This window comes from Emys orbicularis, chromosome 1 (genome assembly GCF_028017835.1).
Source record: "Emys orbicularis isolate rEmyOrb1 chromosome 1, rEmyOrb1.hap1, whole genome shotgun sequence".
NCBI classification, from domain to species: domain Eukaryota; kingdom Metazoa; phylum Chordata; order Testudines; family Emydidae; genus Emys; species Emys orbicularis.
Genome location: NC_088683.1, coordinates 19297128 through 19321445, shown reverse-complemented (window position 1 = coordinate 19321445; position 24318 = coordinate 19297128). Strand labels below are relative to the sequence as shown.

The 24318-nt window shown below is 48.6% G+C and overlaps 1 protein-coding gene across 1 annotated transcript; it reads left to right on the top strand.

Moving 5' to 3' along the window:
• The first annotated feature begins 333 nt into the window (after nt 1-333).
• Nucleotides 334-22519, top strand: CDNF (cerebral dopamine neurotrophic factor). The gene is made up of 4 exons (XM_065423498.1): nt 334-457; nt 16760-16887; nt 18827-18968; nt 22341-22519. The coding sequence occupies exons 1-4, from the start codon at nt 334-336 to the stop codon at nt 22517-22519; spliced, it is 573 nt and encodes a 190-aa protein (XP_065279570.1).
• Nucleotides 22520-24318: the final 1799 nt, after the last annotated feature.

Here is a 24318-nt window from a genome sequence, read left to right as displayed (position 1 = left end):
CCGCTGCAGCGTTCCCCTCCCACAATGCACCGCGACGCCGCCCGCGCCAATCCTGCAGGGCCGCTCGCCCGCCCGGCCAATCACATTCCGCATCTGCTCCCCGGCGAAGCTACCGTTAGGACCAATCCCAGAGACAGGGTCAGATTTCTCCCTCGTGCTTCCGGGGCCAGACCAGGCGGCTAACCGCCAATGAAAAATCGAGCGGTGTTCGTCGTCACCGAGCATAGCAACCCAGGCACTTTTTTTCCTCCTGGCAGCCCCGCCCGGGAGGAGGGAAGGGGGCGGGGTCATTCGGCCGGGTCTCGTCTCGTGCCAGGCAGCGCTGCCAGCACCATGCAGCGGCAGCCCGCACGCGCTGTGCGCACCCCCTGTGCAGGTCTGGCCCTAGCCCTCCTGTGCACGGGCCCCTGGCTCGCTGCCGCCCTTGCCCCGTGGGGACATGAAGCTCAGTGCGAAGGTGAGCGGGGCAGGGGGACTGGGGGCCGCTTGCCTTGCTGCACCGTGTGCTGCTGCCCTGTGCATCGCCCCCGTGCTATAAATAGCTGCATCCCATGGCTGCTGTCCTCTGCGTGGCTGCGCAGACGCTGCAGTTGCGCCTTGTTCCTAATGGCGTTTCATTAACAGTATAACAATCATTATCCGTGTGTGAGCCCCCCCGAACTGGTTAATCCACAGTGGAATATGCAACCCCATGCATGGCCCAGCCTCCCTCTCTCCCCCGGCCTCTTCAGAGTACTTTGCAAACATTGATTCTTCCCAGCTCCCCTGGTGCAGATTTGCCTCCACTGGTTTGAATCTGAGAAGTCAGGCTAGTGTTAAAGAGGTTATGGGGCGGGCTACGCTGCCTGGCTCCTACTCACTTGATTTTTGGAAGTGCTTAGCCAAACATCCCATGAAAGTAAAGTGGGAGCTACCTGTGCTCGCTCAGCAACTTTGGAAATCGGGTCAGACGTGGCAGACAGACTGGTGTCTTACACAAAGGTCCCTTGTCTTCGCTCCTGTTGCTCTAGAGCAGGGATTTTGAATGCTGCTTGCATAGTTAATTATGCTTCAATGTCACTGACAAATAGTAGTGACCGCGATCCCAAGGGAGCCTGCTGAGGTCACTCAATTAGGGTGAACGGCAAAGAATGGGGCAGGCAATCCCCAAAGCTGGTGGATATTCCAATACTTAGATTTAGCAAGCCTGCACAAAACAGCTTCCATTATACCTCACTGGTTACTCAGAAGTCAGTCAACAACATAGTTCCCTTAAAGTAACCCAGCCTCAGGCATCCACCTAGACACTCAAGTTGGGTATGATGATTTCTGAAAACCTTATTTCATCATATAAAAAAGTTTCTACCAATCCCAAAGGATTGGACACATTACCTCCCAGCCAATTCTTATGAACTAAAATTTATCAAAAAAGAAAGGAGAGCGAATGCTTAAAAGATCAATATACATACAGACATGAGTTCAATTCTTGAGGTTCAGATTCATAGCAGAGATGGTGAGCTTTGTAGTTGCAAAGAGTTCTTTTAGAATGTAGTCCATAGATTATAGTCCAATATCATATTCAGGGTGTTCCAGTTTAACTGGGATCTCAGTCTTGCAACTCAAACTTCCCCTGATGAAGCTTAAGCAGATATGAGATGAAGGATCAGGACCAAGGATCTTTTATACAATTTCAGGCCTTCTTTGCTAGGTCGGAGTCCCTTGGCTTACAATAGGCAGTCAGGGCAACTTTGAAGTAGGTCCATCACCGGTACTTAGCTACACAAATTAACATAAGGCAATTGCCTGTTTTCCCACCATTCGCAGATGATTGGCTATACATTTCAAAGAGAGATGAATACAACGATATCCAATGTTTACAGTTCATTTAAATGCTGAAATGTTCTTTTGATCTCTGAATTAACAGAATACAGCATAGACAGGGACTGTTTGATTACATTGTTGACCAATACCAATATATATGTAAATACATAAAAACACAAACATTATCTCCCCATATGTTTTTAAGGGTTGAATTTGAGTCATTCATCCTGCGTCACAGTAGAAATTGAGGTTGGAATTCAGTTGTCAAAATTAAGGCTGCAATTTCATGGAGCCAGGCCTCCATTTATTAGAGGGCTTTTTTGTAAGCACTGGTTGCTCTGGCCTGTTATACTTGGCCATTGATGGAGAAATAGAATAAATAAAACAAAATATTGGCCACCTTTTAGGCATCTCTGCCTGGATCCATGTGGCTCTGTCCGTTACACCAGGTTGTGTATCTGCTTGATTTAATGGGATCAGTGTGAAAGGCTGTAGAAAATACTTAATGTTACAAATATTATTTATAATGAACCCCATAAATATGCTAACCACTGTGCAAATATACAAGACATAGTCTCTGCTTCTAAGAACTCACAATCTAGCGGTCAAGCAACAGGTGAAGGGTAGGGCAGAGGGATAAAACATACAGTGAAAGTTTTCTTCATGCCTCCTCCCTCCCCATTATGTTAGTTAATGGCTTGTAGAAGGGAGTCTTAAGGAGGGGTTGACAAAGAGCATTTTGAGCATAAAGAGATAGTGTGGGAAAAGAGGACAAGGGGGTCAAGACTGGTATGGGCACAAGGTTGCAAAAGTTGGAATTGGCGCGCAATTGGGACTGTCATTGACAATCGTAAAAATAACCCCTCCACCCAGTTAAGTGAGATTCTTTGTGTAACGATGGCAAAAATTCGACTCAAGTCACACCATTTTGCCATCATGTCTCTCCTTGCTTGTAGCTTATGAAACTGTGGCTCATCTCTGCCACAGATGTACAATAATATGTGCTAAGTAAAATGTGTAAATAAAATTTTCTAACCTACCATCTGTGGTGGTGTGAATTTTCTTTAAAAGCTCTTATCTCTCACTGTACAGCCCCTTGTTTTCTCTAAGTCCTGTATGCTAAATGTACACACAATCAGTACATAAACAGTAGATGAATGTTGATATGATGCACACAAAAAATTTTTCTATCAGCTTTTCTTCTTGCAGTAAGATGGACATGGTGACACGCCAGTACTGTTAGGCAACGGAAAACAAACATAGCTCCCCAGAGCCTATGTATGTGTGTGATGTTTTAGAACACGCTTGATTTAAATGGAATGTGTCAACTAAAAATTTTAGGCCCGTTTGAATCTTTTTTAAACAAAATCCAAATTGTAAAATGAATGTAAATGTTTTATGCTCTAAACACTTTAAAAATGAAAACCTCAATTACCGTGAGCCCTAAATGGAGCATTGTATTAGTACACGAGAATTGAGGCCCTGATCCTGCAAACCATTCCCATGCAAAGGCCCAAGCCAGTGTGGTTCCCCAAAGGCCCAGGGGTTTGCCCATGTGGAGCAGGTTTCAGGATCAAGATCTTAAGTGTTACACTGCAGTGTGATAATAGCATGGTGCTAGTGCATGCCAATCAGGAAGTGAAATTAAGCAATCTAATTTCACAATCCAAACTGACTAAAAAGCTACAAGTACCATAACTGGTGAAAAGTAAATGGAATTTTAAGAATTCTTTTGTCTTTAACCATCTGAGATGGTAACAGTAGCATAGGCAAAACATTCTTTTAAACATTTTACTTTCAACAAGAAAGTGGCGCACCGTTACTTTAATCTCCGGGCTACTGTAGTAGAGCACAGTGACAGACTTCTCAGTGCTGCCCTTCCATTGACAAGTTAGTACTTCAGAAGGTGCATGGGCAACTCTGGAGCTGCCCTGATCCTGGGACTTACCTGGCACATGGGGCAGCTACCAAGTAGTTACATTTAAATAAGGAAAGTGGAAGAGATGCCCAGCTTGCAATAGCAATGTATTGTAAGTGTATTAAAGGCTTAAAGGTGTCCACTCTCCTGTCTGGGGGAGGAGGGATGGTCAGGAGAGCATTGGATTGGGACTCAGAAGATCTGGGTTAAATTCCTGGCTCTGCTACAGAATTCCTACATGCCCATGACAAGTCACTCGCTGGGTATATCTACACTGCAACTGGAGGTGTGATTGCAGCACATGTAGGCAGACCCAAGCTCACTAGATCAAGGCTAGCACGAGTGACAATAGCAGTGGAACTGTGGGGCAGCATGTGCAGCAGCTGCTCACGAATGTACCAGGGGTCCACGCTGCCATGGCTTCACGGCTGTTGTTACTCAAGTTGGCTTGGATACCAAGCAGTGAAGCTGCAGCAGTGTGGACTAGCTGCTCGAGTCACCAGGGGCCCAGGTGGGCTCATACATCTTGTGCTGCAGTGGCATCACTGCTCTTGTTATTCAATCAAAGCAGGCTCGGGTATGTCTACCCCTGCTGCAATCTTACCTCCCCAGTGCAGCATAGTCAGACCCTAAGTTTCAGTTTCCCCTCTGTAAAATGGACACAGTAGTACTTCCCTCTGTCATAGGGTTTTGTGAACTAAAATTCATAAATACTTGTAAGATAGGGTGACCAGATGTCCCGATTTTATAGGGACAGTCTTGATATTTGGGGCTTTTTCTTATATAGGTGCCTATTACCCCCCCACCGCCACCCCGTGTCCCGATTTTTCACCCTTGCTATTTGGTCACCCTATTAGAAGATGTTCAGATACTATAATGAAGGAGTCACGTGTGTCTCTGAACAGAGACATTCAATTTCCTTTAAGTCTAGAGAGATCTCACACTGAATTTCAGGGAGGTAGAGTTTTAGCCAAGAGTTCTGCTGAAATCTGTTAGTTCAACTCCTCAGATGGCCAACTATCAGCACCAGCCTTCAGTATAAACTACTGATGGCAGGTACTGAGCAAAGCAAACATTTCCCAGTCTGCAGCTTGCAGACCTATTTCCTTCCTCAGTAGCTAGATCTGTGGGGGAGATCACACAAGTCACCACAGGCCTGCCTAATCTCCAGTCGCCCTCCCAGGAGTGGGAGGCAATTCATGGCATGATTCTTCCCATCTGGCACATTGGCGCGCCACAAATTCAAAGGCCAGACCTGCCAGCAAGATGCACTGTTAGCACACCGTGAGCTCCTCTACTGTAGGAATCCAAGCTACTACTGCACTGAAAGCCCAGGGTCAGCCTGAAACGCTGAGATTCAAAGAGCTCCCCCTCGGATTTTAGCAGGCTGGCCTGTACCTGTAGTAAAATCACAGTGATAAAAACAAGCAGAAACATCTGTTAGATATTTAGCTAGGAAGCAAAGACATGTATGCAGTGCCCAGCATCAGTGGTGTAGTGATAAAAAAAGAAGCGTGCAAACTAATCTAACCTAAACTCCATATTCCCCAAATGAAAGGCAGGTAAACTCAATTTACCTGAATTTACCCTTGACTGTACTACTGCCCAGCATGCTGCTGGTGCTCAGTAAATAATATATGCTCTAAAATGTCCCTGGGGGGTAAAAGAACCCCTTTTAATTATCTTTTGCATGTGCTGCCTTAATTCCTGGAAAATTAAGCTTGTAGGAGGCTGTGGATGACAGCTGTATCATCACGGTCTGTGCTCTTGTCAGATCCCAGGAGGTAAGCAAGGGCAAACTGAGTCAATACTTAAGAAACCCCCAGGGTAAATCCAGATGCTGCAGGAAATGGTGTTGGTGAACCAGTAGGTGGCACTTTCCCCTCTGAAAAAAGAACGAGGAGTCCTTGTGGCACCTTAGAGACTAACATTTATTTGAGCATAAGCTTTTGTGGGCTAAAGCCCACTTCATCGGATGCATGCAGTGGAAAATACAATAGGAAGATATATATAGATATATATATATAGATAGATAGATATAGATATAGATATATACACACACACACACACACACACACACACACACACATACAGAGGACATGAAAAAAATGGGTGTTGCCATACTAACTATAACAAGAGTAAAATCAACTGTTGGAAATGGGCCATCCTGATTATCACTACAAAAGTTTTTTTTTTTTCTCCTGCTGATAATAGCCCACCTTAATTGATTACTCTCATTATAGTTAGTATGGCAACACCCATTTTTTCCATGTCCTCTGTGTATATATATCTCCCTACTGTTTTTTCCACTGCATGCATCCGATGAAGTGGGGTTTAGCCCACGAAAGCTTATGCTCAAATAAATTTGTTAGTCTCTAAGGTGCCACAAGTATTCCTGTTCTTTTTGCTGATATAGATTAACACGGCTACCACTCTGAAACCTTTCCCCTCTGAGTTTGTACAGAACCAAATTCCTCACTATGGTATTAGGAGCATCGTGCTACTGGAGGTGCTGGCTTTTTGAAGAGATGTAAAACTGAGGTTCTGATCACTTGTGATCATGAAAGTTCTCATGGAAGTTTTTATAAAATTAGGGCTATTAACCTCCCCCCACCCCCAAGCTAAATTCCATACAGTGTAGCTACATTCTGCCTACGTCAGAATACTTTTTTCAGTTTCAGATGGACACAGGGGTATTCTTCATTTCCTGTCCTAAACTGTTTTGTAGTGTGTATGTTAAACTGCTGCTCCCCAGAGGTGGATGGATTTCAGTGGAGTGATAATTCTCAGAGCACTTTGGATGAAAAATGTGATATAGTTGTAAGGTATAATAACAATATTACATAGAGCTTTTCATCAATAGATCTCAAAGCGTGTTACAAAGGAAGTCATTATCATTATCCCCATTTCACAGTTGAGGTAACTGGGACACAGAGAGGGGAAAGTGACTATTAAATACATTATAAAATCTGCCATTAGTGAATTAGATGCATTAAATGTTTTGGTTAATTAACGATAACTTGAATAGGATTTGTTTTATGAGCAGGGTGTCCAATGATATTAGATCATCAATCTTGCACAACAGCAATTTAAAAAAAAAAAGGATTAATGCAAAGCTTTACAAGCAAAATCTCTTGAAGGGATGTGTTATTTCCTGTAGGTGGCATGAACATATCATACAATTACCACCCGATAAGTCTTTTGCAGCTTGGAGACTGTTTGGCAGGTTGGTGATTTTGCAGTAAAGTTTTAAGCATTGGCAAAGCTTGGTGCCAAAGGGTTTATTAACCAACATCACTGGGCTTTTTGTTAGGTTTTTTACATAACAAACACCTATAAAATTCCCTTTGCTGTTGTCCAAGAGTTGAGTTGTTGCTTTTCTTCTTTTTCCTTGAAAGGACATGGATAGCCTGGTAAGTGGTAACCATACCTCCTTTATAATACACTGAGTCACAAGTTTTAGTCACTGAGATGGAAAAATTCTATTGTCTGACAGCCTGAGACAACCAAAATCCAGACCTGCAACAAGAGTAATTAAATTACTGTCCCCTAGACAAAGCTGCTTTCCTGCACCGAACAATCCTGGGATAATTGACCAGTGAATCCAACTGATTTTGTTTGCTTGTAAACAGCACTGAACTGAATAAAATAATCAATGACTTGCTAAATCCCTTCTCTTGCTCCATTCAGTCAGCAGCTCCCTGCCTAATTCTTCACTTTGGAAAGAGCGCACATGGCTAACTACACAAGGCCACCAGGTTATCCATATTTCCATACTTTATAGCTAGACTTGAGACCTTTGGACAAGTTACCATTTAAAAAAAATAACGTTTGTAGCAAATCATCATATTCATGCACACATTGGATTATCCTCAGGGGCAGATACCAGGATGTTGCAAATAAAATTACACCTGCACTTCACATTAATAAAACAAAAGAACAAATAAGCAGCATGTTCCCCAGATTACCCTACTGGAAACTTCAATAGACTCCATTAAAATCATTCAAGTAGTCACTGGCAGATTCTGCTGGCCTCTGGTAGTTCTTACTGGAGGATCAACTGCCCCAGGAACTAAAAGACTGATTGCTCTGTTCCAAGCCTATACCCCAGCTCAGCAAAGCATTTAAGCATACACTGAACTTTAAGCAAGTGCTTTACTGAATAGGGGTGCTTTGCTGAACTGGATCCCTAGTTAACAACTGGAACTAGTAGGAACCCACTGAACATTTTCTACTGGAATTTCCTCCAGGGTAGTAACTGGTGATACCAGGACTTACTCTGCAAGTTCAAATATTTGTAACTCATGACGTGAGGGGGGAAAATCGGCCCCTTTAAATGCATGTTCAGTTTACGTTGTCTGCATGCAGTATTAAAATCTGGATTTAGGGGCCCAGCAGCAGATGCCAAGGTTTGAAAATGTTGGCCTTTCACCTCTCTGGGCCCCAGTTTCCACACCTATTAAATGGTGCTAATAACATGTCAAAGAAGTGTTGTGAGGCTTAATTAATTAATGTTTATGAAGCATTTTGAGACTCTTGGCTGGAAGGACCTGTATGAATGCAAAAGTATTGTGTTAATGACATAGCTCCAAGATGGGTTATGGGAAATTGTAACAGGGGACACTCCTCGAGTGCCTCCTGTTGCTGCATGCAGTACTGCAGGCCTTTTTCTGCGACTGGAGCCCCCTGTATGTTGCTGACCTTTCTTGGTGGGTCTTCAGTGGCTTGGCTCTCTGGTCAGGTCACACAGTCAAAAAGGAACCCCTTCTGGGATAGCAAAAAGCCCAACAAACTGTCTGCCCTTGCCGGGGTCTTCAGTTGCAGCTCTAGGGCCTTTAAATTCAGTCCTTTGCTTGGGCTTCTAAACGAGCCTTGTCTTCTTCTCAGGCCTTAGGTCACTTTGCCAGTGGCTGGTTAAGGATACCTTTATCCAGATTCAGCAGGGCTTCTGTACTGTTTTGCCCACAGCTTTTAGTATCTGGCTTAGTAACACCTGCTGTTGTTCTTTCTGTACCCACACTGTTGCATGGATGTCATTCAGTATGTTAGGATCATTTTTAATCTTCCTTTTTCCTCCTGGGGAGAGCTCTTTTTAGCTAGGGTCTGGCTGTGGCCTTGCCTTGCAGCCTTGTTGTGTTCCTGTATCATCTGAGCTAGGGCAAGGCAGCTCTTAATTTCAACTGTCTCAGGCTATCATTCAGGGTGCAACCACTACAACTCTTTTCTAAGTGTAACCACATACCTCCTGGGTGTGGTGTTCTGTCTCCTCTAGTGGCAGCGAGACCACTCAGAGATTAATGAGTCTGCTACAGCCTTAGCTAAGAGCCACATGACTTTTAGCTCATGCATTAAGCTCCAGAGGTCCCAGGTTCAATCCTGCCCAACGACGACTGGGGTCTGTCAATGTTACATGAGGATGACTCCTTCAGGCTCTCCAGTTCTTTACCTTTATCCATGCTGGACCTGAAGCAAGTTGGACCTGAAGCAAGTTCTGGAGCTTAGTCTGCTCCTTCTGCAGCATCAAACACTTGTTCCCCCATCTCTTTTTTTCAATTCTGGCCAAGTCCTGTTCCCACTGTATAGCTTGAGCTCACATCCTGTCTCGAGGAGCACCTCTCTTCAAGTTCTTGCAAGTCCTCAACCCTTTGGGCCTGTAGGATATTGAGTTGAGCCATGACTTCCTCTTTGACCCTGTCTTCTACTTTTCTCCATTCCAGTAGGGGTTGGGTTTGTTGAGTAGCTGTAAAGGCTACGGCCCTCACAGCAGCCTCTATAGTTGACACAATCTCTGTATTAGTGGCTGTTGATACTAAATCTGTCACTGGGTAGTGAATCCACACACTTATACCATCTTCCCAGGTTCTTGAATCCTTACCGCATTCAGGGCCGGCTCTGGCTTTTTTGCCGCCGGGGGGAGGGCGGCCGGAGCCCCGGGGCGAGGGTGGCGAGCCCCGGCGGGGGCTCCGCTCTCCCCCCGGCGGCCGGGGGCAGGGCGCGGGGGGGGGGGGGGGAGGGCGGCGAGCCCCGGCGGGGGCTCCGCTCTACCCCCGGCGGCCGGGGGCAGGGCGCCGGGGGGGGGGGGGGGGGAGGGCGGCCGGAGCCCTGGGAGGAGGGCGGCGAGCCCCGGCGGGGGCTCGGCTCTTCCCCCCCCCCCCCGCGGCGGCGAGCCCCGGCGGGGGCAGGGCGGCGAGCCCCGGCGGGGGCTCGGCTCTCCCCCCGGCAGCCAGAGCGCCGGGGGCAGGGCGGCGAGAGGACGGCGAGCCCCGGCTGGGGCTCGGCTCTCCCCCCGGCGGCGAGCCCCGGCGGGGGCAGGGCGGCGAGCCCCGGCGGGGGCTCGGCTCTCCCCCCGGCGGCCAGAGCGCCGGGGGCAGGGCGGCAAGAGGGCGGCGAGCCCCGGCTGGGGCTCGGCTCTCCCCCCGGCGGCGAGCCCCGGCGGGGGCAGGGCGGCGAGCCCCGGCGGGGGCTCAGCTCTCCCCCCGGCGGCCAGGGGGCAGGGCGGCGAGCCCCGGCTGGGGCTCGGCTCTCCCCCCGGCGGCCAGAGCGCAGGGGGCAGGGCGGCGAGCCCCGGCTGGGGCTCGGCTCTCCCCCTGGCGGCCAGAGCGCAGGGGGCAGGGCGGCGAGCCCCGGCTGGGGCTCGGCTCTCCCCCCGGCGGCCAGAGCGCAGGGGGCAGGGCGGCGAGCCCCGGCTGGGGCTCGGCTCTCCCCCTGGCGGCCAGAGCGGGGCTCGCCGCTCTCCCCCCGGCAGCCGGGGGGAGGGCGCGGGGGGCTGGGAGGGCGGCCAGAGCGCCGGGGGGAGGGCAGCGAGCCCGGCTGTGGCCCCGCTCTCCCCGGCGGCCCGAGCGCCGCGCCGCCCCCCTCCAGGTGCCGCCCCAAGCACCAGCTTGGTTGCCTGGTGCCGGCCCTGACCGCATTCACCTGTGGGAATATAAGCTTTCTGGTCAGCGGTCACCATGCTTGTGTGCTTATCACACCTCTCTGCCCTCTTCTGGACCATCAACCTCAGTCCTCTAATTTCCTCCATTTGTTCCAGGAGGTGGTTGTTGGCTTGGATGTTGAGGTCATCCTGCTGTCCCGTGACCATCTCCTTCTTGCTCCGTTGTTGCTGCAGCTCCCATCTGAGCACTGCGTTTCAGTCTTGCAAACTCATTGGCTGGGTCTCCAACACCTGAATCTGGGTCTGGAGTGTTTGCAGAGCCACCTCATGTTCTTTACGCTGGCTCTGTAGCTGGCCCTGCACCTCAAAGACATTCCACATAGCTGTCTGTAGAGACTATTGTAATTTCAGGTTCCAAAATTGCTGAGATTTCCGCTCATCTGTCCTCTTCTGGATCACCACAATCTCGGCCTTGCTGTCACTATGAAGAGCGTCCTTCTACATGTGTAGTTGTCAGAAACTCTCTTGCTTCCCCTTTAACTCTTTAGTGAGCGTGACTAGCTCTTCTTGGAGCTAGGAGATCTCAGCCTGCTCTGTTACCTGCCAACTTTTCAGTTGCTCCTTTAGCAGCATCTTTTCCTTTTTCTCACTCTCCCATTTTAAGCTCCTCCTGTTTCAGCTCAGTCATCCGCTGCTCCAGGGCAAGCGTGAGCCTCTCTATCTCCTGAGCTGCCACTACTGCCTTTCCCCATTTCTTGTAGTGAGAGGTGCAGTTCTTCTCCAAAACTAGCAGATGTTCCACCTCCTTCTGTCTGTTCAGTTTGGCTCCTTCACACATCTGCTCTTTGAAGTGGTCTTTCTCTGCCTCCACCTGGGTCTTGAGACTCCATGTCCGGCACCACTCTTCTTGTAAGAACTCTTGTGCTCTCTGTGGACAGACCCCCAGGTCTCTCACAGTGTCCACAGGTGTGAGAAACTTGCTCTCCACCTGGCTCGGCCTTCCTGAGCCACCATTCATACTGGGGGCGGGGGAGCGGGTTACTTGTTACTTGTCCCCACCTGTGCAAAACATTTTCTTTGCCAAGTAGAAGTGTCTTAACTTCATTGGCCAGCACAGAATAATAAACTTTCTCATGCTTGCCTTGCCCTTTCCAGATCTGCTTCTACCTGCTTTGTTCACGCTGTGCAGTCATCTCCTCCAGCAGAGCCTGGGAATGTGTCTGTAATTCTTGGATTTGTGCTTCCTGCACTTTTAGTCAACTAGTCAATTCTAGGCAAAAATCCTTCATCTGGGCCTGCAGTTTCTGAAATTGTTTGCCAGCACCAACCCTGGGCTCAGCAATTCCCTGGTTCTCTAGAACCCTGGTGTCACTTCCCATCTGGGTGCCTTCAGCCCTACAACTCTGCTGTCCTTGAGGACAGTTGGCCAGATCCTTCTTGGGTGGAGCCCCTTCCAGCTCCTGGGTCTCACCTGGCTTTTGTAACAAAGTAGTTAATGTCTCCAAGTTCTTACCCACTGGGGCTAAATGTGGAGTGAGGGTTCCCCCCATAAGCAATGGAGAGTTGGAAGCCTCGGGCCAACTTCTCCTACTTAGGTTTATACCCCAGAGTCTGTTTTCTTGACTCCCAGTATGCACCTCTTCTGGTGGACTCCAAGCTCCCCATAGTTACAGTCCCTCTGTCCAAACTTCCACATTTTGGCAGGGTAAGATCCTTCTATGTGGCCCAGAGGGCCCCTACAGCCTCACATTTTCGTGTCCCAAATTTGATCCCCACAGTTCTTTGTACTCTGTAGTCTGGGTCCCACTACCTTTGGGAACAGCATCTTTAATAGTTGGAACCTGCCCAGTTCTCTACATACTCTGGACAATAGGGTGTTTCACAGTCATTGTTCCTATAGGGACACACACAGTTTACATACCCCTCTTGCCTGGAGAGAGTGTACACAATTGGACAAGCTCCATGCCTCCTCCCTTTTTGGCATCTACAGCAACTGTCTCATCCGCATTGCTGGATGACACACACACACAAGGGAGCTGGTCTTCCTGCAACTGTTGCTGGCCCTCCATATGCATATTCGGGATATCAGACATCTCGCGCTTGAAATAGGCCTAAGCATTGCTCTTCATCAATATCCATCCCTGACGGGAGGGGGGACTCACACCCCACTTCTGGTTCCAAGTTGGAACAAGGGGCACTCACCTCTTGAGCACCTCCTGCGATTGTGTGTGGTACTGCAGGCCTTTTTATGTTCCTGGCACCCCCTTCAGCTGTCGCCCTCGCTTGGTGGGTCTTCAGCAGCTCAGCCCTCCAGCTGGATCACACAGTCAAAAAGAAACCTCTTCCGGGGTAACAAACAGTCCAACAACTCTATCAGCTCTCGCCAGGTCTTCAGCACCAGCTCTGGGGCCTTTGAATTCAGCCCTTCACTCAGGCTTTTAAACAAGCCTTGGCCCCTTCTCGAGGATTAAGTCACTTTGCCAGTGGCTGGTGGGGGAACCCAGGCCCGCCCACCCACTACTCCAGTCCCAACCTAGGCACCCTATAAACAGCAGCTACATATTGATTCCTTTGACTGGTTGCTGCTACTTCCCTGGGGCCTCTTCCCACCCGCCCCTCTATCTTTACCAGGGCCGGTGCAAGGATGTTTCGCGCCCTAGACGAAACTTCCACCTTGCGCCCTCCCCGAGCCCTGCGGCAGCTCCCCGCCCCCCCCCCCCCACCGCCCTGAGGCTCCCCCCCCGCGGCAGCTCCCCACCCCCCCCCCAGCCCACGGAGCTGTGCGGCAGCTCCCCACCCCAGCTCACCTCTGCTCCGCCCCCTCCCCGAGCCCTGTGGCAGCTCCCCACCCCCCCCTTGCCCTGAGGCACCTCCCCTGCGGCAGCTCCCCACACCCCCCTCCGCCCTGAGGAGCCTCCCCCGTGGCAGCTCCCCCTGCCCGGGGAGCCGTGCTGCAGCTCCCCACCCCAGCTCACCTCTGCTCTGCCTCCTCCCCGAGCACGCCGTCGCTGCTCCACTTCTCCCGCCTCCCAGGCTTGCGGCGCCAATCAGCTGTTTGGCGCCGCAAGCCTGGGAGGGAGAGAAGCAGAGCGGAGCGGCGTGCTCAGGGGAGGAGGTGGAGCAGAGGTGAGCTGGGGTGCGGAGTTCCCCTGCGTGCTGCCGGCCCCCCCCCCCTTACTTGCTGCAGGCGGCCCTCCCCGCGCCCCCCTGCCCCAGCTCCCTCCGCCTAAATGCCGACAATGACCGGGGCGGTCGAAGATCCGGCCGCCACGGTCGCCGCCGAAGAAAATGCCGCACCCCAAATGCTAGTGCCCTAGACGACCGCCTAGGTCGCCTAATAGGTTGCACCGGCCCTGATCGTTACCCCTTACCTCAGAGGTGGAGTTCTCAGGGCCTCTTTCTCCCAGCTTAAGGAAATGCAGTCAGTTGCACTCCTGTGGCCAGAGAGGAGACTCTTTAATCCTCACCTTTCTAGTCCCAGCCAGGCACTGAGCTACTAAGGCCCTGCAGCTCCTTTTATCTGAGCCTACTGGGCTCTGATTGACTGCTTCCATACTGTGTCTCTAGCCAGGCCTGGAGGACTCACGTTCGCTGCTCATTTCCTGGGGCAGGGTGTAGTAGGACCACAGGGCCTTGTATACTCAGTCACAGAGATGCTATCATGTTGCCAAAGATCCTCATAAGTTAGAATATGCATGAAAAACACCTTAATGCTCTGCACAATCAGTATGGTGGACCTTGCATGGACCTTCAACACCAAGGTGAACTTAATCTTGTATGATCTTGTTCTCACTAGGAACTGTAATCACATTTAAACTAGTTGCTTTACCAATTGAATCACCTGACACAATGTTGACTGGTCCATATAAACATGGACAAGGCAGGGATGATCTAGGTTTACCTGGTCATGCCTCAGCATCGGGGGTAGACTTGATGACCTCTTGAAATTCTTTCCCATGGGTGAACCTTCATGTGACCAAGGTTTTTGTCCAGCGGTTAGGCAGTGGCCTAGCCAGGTTCTAAGAGGAGGGGGAGCAAACATAAAAAAGGCGCCCCCCCTTGGCTCCTCCTCTGGCCACGCTGTCCCACCCCCTTGGCTGGCTCCTCTGGCCACACTGCGGCCATGCCGCGCCGCCCCCTCCATGGCTGTAGAGGACAGGGGGTTTGAGGGGAGGTGAAGGGAGGGTGGCAGAGGACGGGGGTACGAGGAGAGGTGAAGGGGAGGGAAAGGCAGGGGCACAGGGTACATGGGAGGGGTACACGGGGTATGGAGCTTGGGGAGGGGTTACCGGGACTCTCTGTGCAGAGGGGGCTGGAGCTGCCCCCGGGACCGGGAGAGCCTGGGAGTCTGCTGCCTGCCCTTCCGCTGCTTCTTTCCGGGGCCCGGCCGCTAGGCCCAGCCCAGCCAACAGCAGAGAACAAACCCCACTGTCGCTGCCTCGGAGGGGCTCGCCGCCTGCAGTGCCAGCCCAGGCTCAGCGCTGGCGCTACCCCTTGGGTGGTGGGGGCAGAAGGCAGCGAGCCCCGCCAGGCGTGGTCCGAGCGAGCTGCAGCCCGGCTCGCCCGCTCAGCCCGGGGGCGCTGCCCTGCCCGGGGCTGCTGGTGGAGCCTGGCTGTGGGCGGGTCGCGCTGACAGACCGCAGCGGGAGGGGGGGAAGCCCCCCCCCCATGGCTGCCGGCCACCAGCCTGCACCCCCCCCTCGCTCCTCCGGCCGCGGCTGCCGGCTGCGCTTCGGGCCGCATGCCGCGCCCCCCGCTCCCTCGGCTGGAGCCCCGGCAGGAACGGAGCGAAACCCCCGGACCCGCTCTCCCGGCCGCAGCGCCGGACTCCGCTCCCCGCCCCGATTGCAGCGCCGGCCGGAGCACCGCGAGACCCCCGGACCCGCTCCCCGGGCGGAGCGCAGAGAAACCCCTGGATCTGCTCCCCTGGCCGGGGTGCCGGGCGGAGCGCGGCCAACCCCCCTGCCCCGCTCTCCCGGCCCAAGCGTCGGACCCCGCTCCCTCGGTTGCAGCGCCTGCCGCAGTGCGGCCGGACCCACTCCCCCGACCAGAGCCCCGGGCGGAGTGCAGAGAAACCCCTGGATCCGCTCCCCTGGCCGGTTCCGGGCGGAGCGCGGCCAACCCCCCCGCCCCGCTCTCCCGGCCGAAGCGTCGGACCCCGCTCCCTCGGTTGCAGCGCCTGCCGCAGTGCGGCCAGACCCCCGGACCCACTCCCCCGACCAGAGCCCCGGGCGGAGCACAGAGAAACCCCTGGATCCGCTCCCCCGGCCGGAGACCCGGGAGGAGCGCAGCGAGCCCCCCGGACCTGCTCCCCCGGCGGGAGCCCCAGGCGGAGCGCGGCCAGACCCCCGGACCCGCTCCCTGGCCAAAGCTCCGGGCGGAGTGCAGCGAAACCAGCCTGCGCCCCCCCTCGCTTCTCCAGCCGCTTTTGGAAAGGCGCGGCTTTGGGGAAAATGTGCTGAGGGGAAGCAGCTGCTTCCTCTGCATCCCGCTAGCTACGCTACTGTGGTTAGGGTGCTAGCCGGGAGGCCCAGGTTCAAATTCCTGTTCTGCCATATAGATTTCCTGTCTGACCTTACACAAGTCATTTAGTTTTTCTGTGCCTCAGTTCCCCATCCATAAAATGGGGATAACAACACTTACAGAGCTCAGAGGTGTTGGGAGAATAAATGCATTAAAGACTGAGGCAATCAGATACTATGGTAATGGGGGCCTGATGCGTATTTAAAATGGACGGAACACAACAACCTTTCCTTGTCTTCCCTGGCTAGTCAGGGGCAGTATCGTCTCACCTAAACTGATTTTTTTTTAAATGGTGATTAAACACAATTAAATTTTCTAGTTGAGATTAGCTTAATCGAACCAAGATCAAAATGCTGATGTATTCTGATCTCCTGTTATAATAGAAGACTTAAGGCCGGGGTAGACATCCGGAGCTGACAGGACGAATTCCATTCCTACATATAAAGCTGTTGTTGGCAATACTGGGAGCTAAAATGCTGAAATAAACCTTTGTTTGTTTTTTTTAATTCTTCATTTGTTAAAATCTGTCATTTTCTGTTTTTATGAAGTGCTAATGGATCCCTGTTTTTAGCCAAGTTATTAACATTCCTTAAACTTTGCTAGATCCTACTGGGTGACTTATATATTTTATTTTCTTATTACAGTGTGTAAAGGATTTTTGGACAGTTTTTACAACTCATTAAAAGAAAAACATTCTGACTTCACCGTGGCCACCATAGAGAAAGAACTGGTTAACAGCTGCCTGGATACAAAAGGAAAAGAACACCGCTTGGTACTAGTCTCTTTTGTATTTAAGTTCATGATGCTTTATAAAAAAAAATACTGATTAGATGGTTCTTTGATAAAATAATATTGGTTCATCTGCACTGTTATTTAGGATTGAGCTGTAGGGCACTGGTTCAAATCCAGCTACATCAACAGTGGCTGAAAATTATTACCAACTGCTAGCTTACATAAAATAAGTTTGAAGGTTTCTGTTTAATTTCAGGTGTATAAGGGTCCACATTATTAAGACACTAATCAAAGGCCTACACCCTACAGTTGGATGGGCACAACACATTTTTCAAGCCTGTGGTAGGTGCGTCTCTGTATTACTGTGCTGTGACCTGCACAGCCTTGAGTAAGTAGAAGAGCTGTCATTGTGCAAGGATGTGGGCTGAGGCTGCAGAGACCAAAGGCCATTAGGCCACCCTCCATTTTGGAAGTGGGGGCCTCTGGACTGCAGAAGAGACTGGGGCTGGCTGAAGCCTACTGCAGTATCTAACTGCTGTAATGTTATGTTAGTTGTTAATGCCAAGTTCTCCTGCCATGCCTTAATGCTGAGTCCCTCACAATTCAGAGGCTTTTCAGCTGTTTCCCAGTGTTCACTGGGGAGAAAAAATGCCCTTCATTCTTCTTTCTGCTCCGCTAAACCGCCAAGTGATGATAAGGAGTGGGAGAGGAATCACTGAGCCCCATAGGGAAGAGCTTCTGGGCAGGGCACAATGCTGCAGTGCTATTCAGCACCTCACCAGCCTGGCTTTAGGCTAGTGACAGTCCCGATGACAGCTGTGGTGTCTTTAGCTTTGTTATGCACGGGTGGTCTGTATTCTGCCACTTTAAATCTTTAAGGACTTGTTTGCAAAGACTGGCAGCCATTTTGTTTTCAGTTCATTGAAGACTGTTAAATGACACACACACACACTGACATCACTGTGTCCTCTCTTGTTTTGTTAGCCTCCTAGAGCCAAGTTTTGTTGTTTGTATTACTGTAGTACCAACACTGCGTAGGAGCATGTCCTGGACCAGGGCCCCATTGTGCTAGGTACCGTACAAACCCTGAACAAAAAGACTGTCCCTGCCCCAAAGAGTCTACGGTCTAAATGTAAGACAAGAGACAACAAGTGGATACAGACAGACAGATGGGGGAGCACAAGGAAGCAACAAATCAGTCTTGGTCAGCGTGATGGGCAGTGGCCTCAGCACACCAACTGCCTAACCATTCTCATGCTGAATAGTACCCCATACGCCAAGTAGTCCCATTTTCCTCAGTGAGACTATTCAACATGAGTAAGGGTGGCAAAATCTGACCCCTAATACAAAACAAAGATCCTTCTGGTTGGAAGTATCGGTTTGCTCTCTGCCTATTGAAAGACGTAACAAAAATGGGCCATTGTTTTCCATCAGATGCACCCCATTCTAGAAGGTGTTATGATAAGATGGAAATGTCCCATTGGTAACAAATTATGATTTATTGAGTTAACAGAGTGAAATAATTCATGTCCTGGGGACAGAATTTCATATTTTCAATGGCTTATTTAATAACAATACTTTGTACAAAATAGTAATCAGAGTAAGAGGAATCTGTTATTTGCACAAATCTGTTTTTTGCACAATAACAGTTTCCAAGCTGCCTCATATATAAGGTGTATCTAACACAAACACACCTCGTTTTCTGTGAGCTGTGCTAGACCTCAATATCCCAACATTCCACCAAGCATAACAAAGCATTCAGTTAACACACCACCCCGGGGAAGGTCCTTCTGTCAAAAGAGGAAGTGGTAGGAGTCTGAGTTTTAGGGTACAATCCTTCAGGGTGCTAAGCGTCCTCAAATCCCATCAACTTCAATGGGAATTGGAGGTATACAGTACTTCACGTGAACCCCTCAGCAGTTGGCAGGCGCCACTCCCCGTTTTGTCTTAATGCTGATGATGTGTCCTGCTTGTTTCAGTGCTATTACATTGGGGCAACAAGCGATGCAGCCACGAAGATCATCAGCGCCGTCAGCCGCCCAATGAGTGCTCATGTGCCTGTGTCGAAGATATGCGAGAAACTGAAGAAGAATGACATTCAGATCTGTGAGCTCAAATATGGTAGGGCCAGAGTCTGGAGCAAACTGGGGGGCCTAGAGATCTAGTTGCATTCTGTACCTAGTTATCCCCATGTATCCCCATTGGCTCCTGCCTACATACCACATCTCTATTCATTGTCAAGTGGGATGTAGAAAGGAAAATAAATAGGTTTGTACTCTTTTTGCTTCTCCAAAATTAGGCCAGAAATGCCCTCCCCCAATTAGAAATATCAGGAGCATTAAGTCTTGTCTTCACTATTTTTGCTGGAGGACTCTTTGGCTGGCTTAGGTATGTGGGTGGGCACTCTCTCAGCCCTTACATGAAGGGGCAGTTGTGTTGAACTCTTTAAAGAGAGGTTCATGTGTTTGAGGTAAGTAGTTGTTAACAAAAAACAAATCATTTTAAACATGGTGAATTAAAAAAACCTCTCTTCTCTCTCTTCAGTTAGGCTGTATTTCCTTCGTGTAACTGATGTTGAATACTTACTTCTTTCCACTTGTCCATGTAGTTTTCTGTGATAAAACTAAATGTATAATGTAAAAAACAAGCAAGGAAAAAAATCCTTGTAATTTATGTGTGTATTAAATACCCTTTCAGGCCAGTATGCACCAGGAAGAAGCAGAAACAAAGCACAACCCCTTTGGTCCTTTCCTTTGCAAGTCACCTTCAATTTGAAGAACTGGCAGGGTGCTGACCCCATGCCTGTTATCCTTCATTTGTGTTTTAACGTCTCTAACCAGAGGCAAAGGCATCCTGTTGTCCAGCTGAGCAGAACCACTCACATGGCACACTTAGGTATATTTGCAAGCAATTTTTATGCAGGAATTGGAACGGATGCCAGGCAGAGCTTGAGAAGCTTAGGAAGTGAGCTCTGCTAAGCCAGTTCCACAAGGAATCAGCCTGCCCACACAAACCATTTAAAATAAAGTCTTTACTACTGGATGCCAAGCCACAGAGTGGTGGTGAGGAATGGCCAAGGAAATTACTAACTCATGAAAATGCACCTTCTTCCATTCTCTCTACCCGATTCAGCCAGTATTTCCATTCTGCCTTTAGGACACTGAAATGTCCTGTTCCCCCTCCCCTCCCGCGAGAGTTACTCTGACCCAATGTCCGCCGCACCAATATGTTGCTAAAGCTCAGAGTCCTTAGGGCGCGATGCAAAGCCCACGGAAAGCAGCATGAGTCCTGCCGTTGGCATCAGTGAGCGGTGTTGTCTAGCTTTGCCAATTCCAGCTGTGAAGGTTTCTACGCAGAATAAGGGCTACTATTGAGAAGCTGGCCATTTAACAGGCCCAATTCTTTCCCCTCGCGGTTGTGGGAGCTGTTTCATAGTCTCCAAAGGCACAATGTCTTTTTATTATGAAGTTGAAAATGGTTGAAAATTCTAAAAGAGTAAAATGATCACCAGTTTTTTTTAAAGGGTTTTGATTTTATTTTTAAAAAGATGTATCATGACTCATCTTCCTCTTCAGAGAGCTACAAACTGCTCACCAGCGGTCTCTCTCCAGATAGAAGTGAAATGCTGTGCTGTTCAACATACTCAAATGATCTGGAAAAGGGGGTGAACAGCAAGATGGCAAAATTTGCAGACAATAGAAAGTTACTCAAGATAAAACTGACTGCAAAGAGTTACAAAGGGATCTCCCTAAACTGGGTGATTGGGCAACAAAATGGCAGATGAAGTTCATGCACATTTGGAAAACAATCCTAACTATACATACAAAATGAGGGGGTCTAAATTAACAGTTGCCATTCAAGAAAGATCTTGGAGTCATCGTGGATAGTTCTCTGAAAACATCTGCTCAATGTGCAGTGGTAGTCAAAAAAGCTAACAAAATGTTAGGAACCATTAGGAAAGGGATAGATAATATTTCCACCATATAAATCCATGGTATACGTATACCTTGAATACTGCATGCAGTTCCGGGTTCCCCGATCTTAAAAAAAAAAAAAAGAATTGGAAGAGGTACAGCTAAGGGCAACAAAAGCGATTATTTGTATGGAATAGCTTCCATATGAGCTGAGATGAAAAAAAGACTGGGGCTGTTCAGCTTGGAAAAGAGATGAGTAAGAGGGGATATGATAGAAGTCTATGATATCATGAATGGTGTGGAGAAAGTGAATAGGGAAGTGTTATTTACCCCTTCACAAAACCCACAAACCACCCAATAAAATTAATAGGCAGCAGGTTTAAAACAAACAAAAGGAAGTACTTCTTCACCCGATGCACAGTCAACCTGTGGAACTCGTTGCCAGGGGATGTTGTCTAGGCCAAAACTATAACTGGGTTAAAAAAAGAATGAGATAAGTTCATGGGGGATAGGTCCATCAATGGCTATTGGACAAGATGGTCAAGGATGCAACTCCAACTCTGGGTGAGCCTAAGCCTCTGATTGCCAGAAGCTGGGACTGGATAACAGGGGCTGGATCACTTGATAATTGCCCTCTTCTGGTCATTCCCCCCTGAAGCATCTGGCACTGGTCACTGTCAGACAGGATACTGGGCTAGATGGACCACAGGAATGTCTATAATGGGACAGACCAATGTTCTTACTTGCCTTAAAAACAAAGATAGGAGTTACAGCACTATGTGTAGCAAGGGTCCTGCTGGGTACATGTGTCAGGTGAATAAGGCAGAAAAATGGTTGCCAAATTTCCTTATATGAGTCCATGTCTTGTTACATGAGGGCCATAAGGCTCTGTGTTGTAGCTCCTTCAAAGATCTAATCACCATCCTTTTTTATATAGACCTCGTTTTGAGCCACAGAAGGTAGGATATTCAATAGATAGAGGAAGATCTGTCCTTTTAATCAGATTTGGTCAAAAAACAATTCCAAATTTTGCAAAAATCATTGAAAAATGTTATTGAAATTTTGAAAAAAAAAAACCAATAAAAAGAAAATTGAACAATCTGTAACTGGTTGAAAAAAAACACAATTGATGGATTTTTGTTGAAAACTCCAATTTTCAATAGTTACAACCATGTACTTCTTATACAAGTGGTCACTTTGAGGAGAAAAGTTGGGTCTGATCCTGTTTTCACACTGGTGTAAATCAGGAGTAACACCATTAAAGTCAATGGGGTTTCCACTTTTATATGTGTCTTAATGAGATCAGAATCAGATTTGATAGGCCAGATCCTCAGCTGGTATAAATCAGTGCAATTTTATTGTTTTTCACGTGAGCTGTGCAGATATACAATAGGTGAGGATCGGGTCCCTTATGTTTAACTTTTTGTCCCTCACTCAACTATCACCTGAGTTATAGGAGATACTTTTGGAACATTTGTAGGAACTGGAATTTTTTTCTTTGGCAACACAGAGGAGTTGAGGACAAATAGGAACTCTCCTGTGGTCTCTAAAGCATGTCTCGCGTTCTTTGTTTTTGCAGAAAGGAAACTGGACTTAAACTCGGTGGATCTCTCCAAGATGAGAGTGGCTGAACTGAGGAAGATCCTGGATAGCTGGGGAGAAGTGTGCAGAGCATGCATAGAGAAAACAGACTTTGTGAACTTGATTAAGGAGCTGGCACCTAAGTATACGCTTACAAACCCCAAATCAGACCTTTGATACTTGTGCCAACCTCGTGCTTGCTATGGTAGGTCACCCTCTGTGCACAAAGAATGACTGACAATGGAATAGCTGGGCTAAAAAACTTATTATTTGGTTACAACTCACAAGTGCCAAAAAACGGAGTTGCTTATCTAGCACCACGAAAGGGCATAGTACTTGACAGACAAGACAAGGTCCCTGCACCAAGGAACATAATATATAAGAATCAAATTGTATTTGTACTGCAATAGCAAATAGAGTCCTCAACCCCACTGTGCTAGCACTGTACACACACATAACAAAAAAATGACCCCTGCCCCAGAGATCTTATACTCTAAAGTAGAAGAGGAGAGACCAAGCCCCACCCCCCTAAACAAACCCAAAACAGACCTTTGGCTAAACCAGTGTAATGTTGTGTGTAGACAATCTTAGGGCTTGTACTGCTTTGACCATATTGGTTTAAAAACCATTAAATATTATTAACAAAATACTATTATTTCCCATGACATAATATATACCATTATAAGCAATTTGATAATAGTATAACTGCATCCAAAGTACAGGGTTGCATCAGTTCAACTACATTGGTTTCTAAACCAATCTGTTTACATCAATACACAAACTGTGTGGAGACCAGCCTTTCTGTCTATTCAAACCTGGCTTATATTGGCATAGCTTGCAATGTGCAGGCACAACTTGTACATAAATAAGCCATGTTTAAACCAATGCAGTAAGTCTCTATGCAGAGGCTTGCACCAGTTGAATTGAATTGGTGAAATTTCTGTAGAAAATCTTTGCAGCCTCTGCCTCATTCATTACACACCTTTTAAATCCTGCAGTGAATGAGGCAGGGGCCTTACAACCAGCATTGTGTAGTGAATGAAGCTGTTATCTCATCCACTGTCCATCTTGTGCATTTCCAGTCCTAGGTCGACACCTTGATATATTCAGGGAAGAGCAATATTTTTATTTAAGGTTTCAGAGTAGCAGCCGTGTTAGTCTGTATCCGCAAAAAGAACAGGAGTACTAAGGTGCCACAAGTACTCCTGTTATTTTTATTTAAGCATTTGGAAACAGAGAAATTAGAGGCGGAAAAGACCTATTTGATTATTTAGTGTATTCCTTCTTCCAGTTGAGGTACTCCAGGGGGTCCACAGGCCCTGCTGATTAACTCCTCCCCCTCCCTCCCTCAACTCCTCCCCCTCCCTCCCTGTGCCTCCTGCATGCCACAGAACAGCTGTTCCTCGGCATGAAGGAGGCACTGTGAGGGAGGGGAAGGAGTGGAGATGAGGCACGCTCAGGGTGTGTGTGGAAAGAGGCAGGGAAGAGGAGGGGCAGAGGTGGAGCAGGGGCAGGAAGAGATGGGGCCTTGGAGGAAGGGCTGGAGTGGGGGCAGGGCCTGGGGCTGAGTGGGGGGAGGGAGTTGGGGGTACAGGAAAAATTATAAATCAAAATGGAAGTTCTTGGGTTGCTAAAGTTTGAGAACCGCTGCTCTAGAACATTTTAGAAACTTGCAAACAAACCAACCTACTTTTTTGGTCCATTAAAACTAATTCGTTCCTTCTCAGATATTGACACCCTTCAAGTATTTGCAGCTGGCTAGCATATCCAACTTATTTGCTGCTTGGCCACAACAAGCATATTTTGCTCTTTTAGGATGGGGTTTTCAAAGGATTTCAATGGAATTTTGGCCCCTAACTCCCTTAGACTCCTTTGAGAATTCCTCAGTTTCTTCATTCTCTCACATATTTTGTTTGGCCTTCTTTGAATTCCCTGAAGTTACTAAGTTGTACCACTAATGTTGACAGAGAGTGTCA

What these genes read in the sequence shown, in the direction of transcription:
- CDNF (XM_065423498.1), top strand. Translation starts at nt 334, where the DNA reads ATGCAGCGGCAGCCCGCACGCGCTGTGCGCACCCCCTGTGCAGGTCTG. An exon ending in ACATGAAGCTCAGTGCGAAG is followed by an intron (nt 458 to 16,759) that starts GTGAGCGGGGCA and finishes TTCTTATTACAG; the next exon opens with TGTGTAAAGGATTTTTGGAC. An exon ending in GATCTGTGAGCTCAAATATG is followed by an intron (nt 18,969 to 22,340) that starts GTAGGGCCAGAG and finishes TTGTTTTTGCAG; the next exon opens with AAAGGAAACTGGACTTAAAC.